Consider the following 6123-nt stretch of genomic DNA (forward strand, 5'->3'; position numbering starts at 1 on the left):
GATTTCTGCTGCAGAAAAATGACCCAAGGCTTCCTCCGCGCTCCGCTGCGCCGCCGCCTTCCCCCGGCGCTGCGGGCAGAGGGGCGCGGGGCGGCTCGAGCGATGCTCCTTAATCGCAGGAAGTGATCGCATGCTCGCGGCGAAGGTACCTGGAAAATAAGTCAGGGCTTTCTTTTTTATCCCTCGTCTCCTTCCTCTCGGGCTGCTTCTGGGACCGGAGCGGGACGGAGCCTATAGAAGGCTGCTTCCTTTCATAGTCATCGGCGGCGGCACAGGATGCTTCTCATTTCGTGTTTTGTTTGTTTGTTTCAGCTCCGATTCTGGCACACGTCGGACACACCACTCGCGGCCGGCCGCCAGCCCTCCCGTGTAGGTAATGATGTCATTTTTCCATGTATTCCCCCTTTTTACATACTGTATATGGAAACACAATGAGGTTCGTTTCTGCCGTTTAATGGGAACACATCACCAGCCCCCAAACGGGTTCGTTTTATTAGCACTTCACATAAAAAAAAGTGAGTCAGGATTTAGTCCTGTTAACACTAATGTGAATTTAATTTAGGAGAAGCTTGAAAATTAATGTCATTTGTTAAATATCCATTTCCCCTAAAAGGCAATTCTTTGCCAACAACAACAACAAAAAACTCTTCTTCTATTCATTTTTTTTTTTTTTAATAGCCTTTTTTGGCTATATCAGCCTGGTTTAAATCACTCATCGTTCAAGGAACGGATGCCACCAGCGTTTTATGCAACAGATTGTCAGTTCTGCTTTTCAAACCTTGGGGTCGCAAACGCCGCCTTCAGCACCAAGAGCCGTGAACGCCGGGGGGTGCAGGGCCGGGACGGGGGGCAGCGGGCGGGCGGCCCCCGCGCGGGGCTGGGGGTGCTCGGTGGGGACGGGAGAAGGGAGGACCCGCTGCTGCCTGGGCAGGGAGGCAGCTGGGAGGGTTTGGGAGCTCCTGCGAGCTGTGAGGATGCTGTGAGCAACTGCGTTGAGAGTTCGGAGAGAACGGACTCAGTTTTGGGGCAGTTTCGCAGGAAAACGGGGCGAGCGCGCGGCGACGCCTTCCCCCTCCCCACCGCACCGCCAGCTCGGGGTAATAACCACACGAAGGCAGGGCTCGAGAGGAGGATATCGCATGTTTTATTATATGACGTGTATCTGAGAACAGCTGCTTTTTCCTGCAGGGCGCATCGGCGGGCACGGGGAGGCCGCGAGCACCCCGGCCCCGCGCCGGCGCTGCCGGAGCCGCGGCCCCGCGCCCAGCCCGAGGCGGCTGGCGGCAGCCCCCGAATCCGCGCGCCTGCCAGGTTGTCGAAACATTAATCAACGGATACAGCAATCTGGAAATGGTTGGGACAACATGTATTTGCGGAAAATATGTGTTCACACAACAAGCACACAAGATGGGAACAATTATATGAAGATGTTTTAATAATTAACCAGTATCAAACAGTTTGCTCTCCTTACAGTTCTAGACAATAAAAGTGTTTGCAGTCGTATTTTTCTTTTGTACAAAATTCCAGTCGATTGTTCCACAATATTTACATTGTAATTCCCTTTTCACAAAATATCTCCTTTTTCCCCCTTTTTTTTTTCATTTTTTTTCTTTTTTTTTTTCTTTTTAAATCCAGCTTTGCTACATAAATGCTTTAGATCTCATGGATATCCCTTGATTTATTTTTAAAAAGTCTAATAAAAAAAAAAAAAACCACCAACAAAGACATTAAATATCATTTTATATATAAAAATGCTTAGTAAAAATATAGTTTTGTTGCCCAATTAAAATATATTGCTGAGAATACAGTAAAAACTGTCCTAAAGACCACCACTACTGGGCACCGAGTCTTCCACGGCCCCTGCAAAGGCTTCCTAAAGTCTTCCCCCCCCCCCCCGCGCGGGTTCGCCTGCCCTGGGGTTAGATACTGGGGCAGGCGTCTCTGGTCGTCCTGTTAGTAGTTGTTTCAGGCAGGATTCACTGTAGTTCGCCTAAAAACGCCCCCGAGCTGGTCGGGAGCTGCAGCTGAGCCCCGCCGAGAGGGCAGGGAGTGCGGCAGGCAGGCTAGTGCGTGCGTTAACCTTGCTTTGGAAAGGCGTCTATCTGTGTTATATAGGCATACGGTATATCAGTGAGTTCAGCATGATCGGTTTTTCTTAAAAAAAAAAAAAAAAAGCGATGCATTTAATGAGATACTCTAAATATTATGGAGCTCGTGGTTAAAGGAGGATGGCTTTTTGGTTTTGAAGGAGAGCGGGCGCTGCCGGGGCTCTCGCGGTGAGCACATTGCACGGTGGGGCGAACCTAACCGGTGATGCAGGGGCTGTAGTAAACGGCGCTGCTGGCGTCGGACAGGGCGGATATCAAGCTGCTCTCCTCGCAGGAGATGCTTCTAGGAGTCACTTTGGACAGGGAGACATGGTAAGGGAGTCCCGAGGCGTCGGGACGAGTCCTGCTCATGTTCAAATACTGGTCAAACTCGTTGCGGTCAACGTCCGTCCACAGCTCGCTTTGGTTCAAGTGATCCACGCTCTCCATGTGGTGGGCTTCGGGCGGGGGCGAGAGCTGGCCCAGGTGGGCGGAAAGCCCGTTCTGAGTCCCCGAGCACATCTGGTTGTAGTATATGCTGGAGGGATGGGGAGTCCTCATGGCGTCGGCCAAGTGCGCCGGGGTCTGCGCATAGGGCACGGCCACGTCCCGCCCGATGCACTTCTCCTGGGGAAACTCCATCTGGTGATGGTGGTGGTAGCCGCGAAAGGGCATCATGTTGCAGTCATCCTGCATGTGCGGAGGGAAAAACGCCGGCTCGGTCTGTTCCAAGACATCCAAGGGAGACATCTCAGGAGTTGGCAAGCCATAGTTTTCAATATCCGACCCCATGGAGTGGAGTTCTCTGAAGTGGTTAAGTGGGGGAGGCTGGGGGTGGCCCGGCTGGCTGCCGCCGTGGTGACTCATGCTGAAGTTGTCACTGCAAGGCTGGGAAAGGTTATGGAGGAGGATATTGGGTTCCATCCTCTTGATTTTCTTGGCTTGCTTCTTTCTCCTCGGGCGGTACTTGTAGTTGGGGTGATCCTGGAGGTGCTGGATTCGCAGCCGCTCGGCCTCTTCCACGAAGGGACGCTTGTCGCTGGCGCTCAGCGCCTTCCACGACTGGCCTGGAAGGGGAAACGAAGCTCTGTGACGGCGGCCGGAGGGGGCACACGGGGAGGGGGCACACGGGGTGTGGGGGGGTCCCTTGACCAACTCCGTGCCTGAGCTGGGTCCCAATGCTGGCATGACAAGGGGACGGGGAGCGGGACCCCGAGCAGGGCTGTCCCTGCTTGCCCAGCGCTTTGGTGCAGGGGGGAACAGGGGTGCAAAGCCCCGGGGAGGTGGGGGACCAGGTTCTGCCTCCTGCTGCCCCTGGGGTGTCCAATTCCCCACAGCCCTGCACCTCTGCAGCCCAAATTCCTGTCCCCAAACCCGCACCCTGCAGCCCCGTATCCTGAACCCCTCATCCCTGCATCCCGCAGCCCCGTGTCCCTGCATCCTGCTGCCCCATCTGGCCATATCCTGCTTCCCGTAGCCCCGCATCCTGCGACTCCATCTACCCATATCCTGCTTCCCGTGTTCCCACATCCCGCATCCTATGCTTGTGTATCCCGCATCCTGCAGCCCTGTATTCCCGTATCCTGCATCTCCCCAGCTGCGTATTCCCACATCCCACAGCCTTCCCTGCATCCTCGCATCCCACAGCCCCGTTTCCCTGCCTCTGGTGTACACGCAGCTTTGTATCCCCACATCCCACATCCCACAGCCTCGTTTTCCCACATCCTATAACGCCATATCCCACAGACTTGTAGCGCTGCACCTTTGGTCCCACAGCCCGACATCCCTGCAGCCAGCATCCTTTGGTCCCATACCCTTAGGGTCTGCGTGTCACAAACCTCACAGCCCACATCCCGCAGCCCTGCATCCAGCAGCACCCTGTCCCTGCAGCCCTATACCCTCAGCCGGCATCCCGCAGTCCTGTCCCCTTCCAGCCTCTCCGCCACAGCCCCCTGTCCTTCCCCCTCATCCCACTGCCTCGTCTCCTCGCAGCCTGCATTCCACAGCCCCGTACTCTTGCAGCCTACACCCCAACACCCCGTACCCTACAGCCTGCGTCCCCAGCCCCGTATTCCTGCATCCCGCTGCCCCATACCCCTGCCTCACACAGTCAGCTCCGTGTCCCTGTATCCTGCAGCCCCGCACTCTTGCAGCTCATGTCCCCAGCCCTATAGCTGCGTACCCCGCATCCCCAAACCCATATCCCTGCATCCTGCAGCCCTATACATTTGCAGCTCGGGTTCTTAGCCCTTTACCTCGGCAAACTACATCCCCAGTCCCGTATCTGTGCAACCCACTGCCCCATACCCCTGTAGCCTGTCCTCAGCCCTGTATCTGCGCATCCCAGCCCCATACCCTTGTAATGCACATTCCCAGCCCTGTATCCCTGCATCCTGCAGCCCTATACCCTTTCAGCCCATATCCTCAGTCCCATACCCCAGCAACCTCCATCCCCAGCCCTGTATCTGTGCATCCCACTGCCCCACACCTCTGGAGCCTGTGTCCCCAGCCCTGCACCCCTTCATTCCCAGCCCCATACCCATGTAGTCCACACACCCAGCCCTATATGTGCGTGTCCCGCACCCCTGCATCCTACATCCCCATACCCCATACCTCCGCAGCCCACATCCTCAGCCCCGTACCCTGGTGTCCTACGACCCCAGCCCTGTACCTGAGCATCCCGCAGCCCCACATCCTACATCCCCATACCCCGTACCTCTGCAGCCTACATCCTCAGCCCCACACCCTGGCATCCTACAGCCCCAGCCCTGTATCTGAGCATCCTGCAGCCCCACACCCTACATCTCCATACCTTTGCAGCCCACATCCCCAGCCCCGTACCCTGGCATCCCACACCCCCAGCCCTGTATCCGTGAGTCCCACAGCCTCAAATTCTACATCCCCGTACCCCGTACCTCCGCAGCCCACACCCCCAGCCCCGTACCCTGGCATCCCACACCCCCAGCCCTGTACCCGCGCATCCCGCTGCCCCGTACCACAGCGACCCACACCCCCGACCCCATCCCCCTCCAACCCCATCCCCGTCGTCTCACATCCCCCATCCCCGTACCCCCGCTCCCGACGCCCCAGCCCGCTCACCCAGCATCTTGCTGAGCACGGCGTTGTGCAGGTCGGGGTTCTGCTGCGCCAGCCGCTTGCGCTCATCCTTCGCCCAGACCATGAAGGCGTTCATGGGCCGGCGGATGCGGGAATCCTCGCCGGCCTTGCCCTCGGTGCGGCCCGCCGGGGGGCTGTATCCATAGCCCGGCTCGGGACTGGGCGTCCGGCTGGGGGCCGCGCCGGGGGCCGCACCGGGAGCCGTAGCACCGGGGCCGGGGCCGAAGGCGAAGCCTGGCTCGGGGCTGGGCGTGCGGCTGGAGGGTGAGGCAGCTCCCGGGGGGCGCGCGAAGGCGAGCCCGGGCTCAGCGGCCGGCACGGCGGCGGTGACCCATGAACAGTCGCCCCGGGGTTGCGATATCTCCTCTCGGCAGTAGTTTGACTCAGATATATTCATTCCAGCTGGACAGCACTTTGTGTCCGACCCGACCGGGTGCCGGAGAGAGAATCGAGTCCCGCCGCGTCCCACCGGGTCCAGCAGCCGCCGAGCGAGGAGCGCCGCCGCTCGCTTCCCTCGCCTGCGCTCGGGCGCCTTCGGGGGGGATTTGGGGTCGGCTTGTTTTGTTTTGGTTTCTTTGCTTTGCTTTTTTTTTTTCTTTCTTTCTTTCTTTTTTTTTTTTTTTTCCCCCTTTCCCCCCCAAAAAAACTTTTGGGATGATGCTGGGCTGGAAGGGGCAAAATATAGCCGGGCTGGACCAATCAGCGGGGCGGAGGGGAGGAGGAGGAGGAGGAGGAGGAGGAGGAGAGGGAGAGGGAGAAGAGGAGGAGGAGGCGATGAGGGGGAGGAGGAGGAGGAGAAGGAGGAGGAGGAGGAGGAGGAAGGGGGGCGTCCCCAGACACAGGCAGGAAGAAGCCGCCTGGGGAGGGCTGGGTTGGGACCGGTGTGGATGCCACTACCCGGTTCCCTTCCTTCCAAGGA

At 58.0% G+C, this 6123-nt stretch overlaps 1 protein-coding gene across 1 annotated transcript; it reads right to left on the minus strand.

Annotated features, from left to right (window-relative positions):
• Positions 1-1121: 1121 nt before the first annotated feature.
• Positions 1122-5903, minus strand: SOX18 (SRY-box transcription factor 18). Its single transcript, XM_080557557.1, has 2 exons — positions 5187-5903; positions 1122-3154 (listed from the first exon to the last, which is right to left on the minus strand). The coding sequence occupies exons 1-2, from the start codon at positions 5599-5601 to the stop codon at positions 2304-2306; spliced, it is 1266 nt and encodes a 421-aa protein (XP_080413683.1). The 5' UTR covers positions 5602-5903; the 3' UTR covers positions 1122-2303.
• Positions 5904-6123: the final 220 nt, after the last annotated feature.

Source organism: Anser brachyrhynchus (assembly GCF_964034855.1).
Source record: "Anser brachyrhynchus genome assembly, chromosome: 16".
NCBI lineage: Eukaryota > Metazoa > Chordata > Aves > Anseriformes > Anatidae > Anser > Anser brachyrhynchus.

What these genes read in the sequence shown, in the direction of transcription:
- SOX18 (XM_080557557.1), bottom strand. Translation starts at nt 5,601, where the DNA reads ATGAATATATCTGAGTCAAACTACTGCCGAGAGGAGATATCGCAACCC. An exon ending in CGTGCTCAGCAAGATGCTGG is followed by an intron (nt 3,155 to 5,186) that starts GTGAGCGGGCTG and finishes TTCCCCTTCCAG; the next exon opens with GCCAGTCGTGGAAGGCGCTG.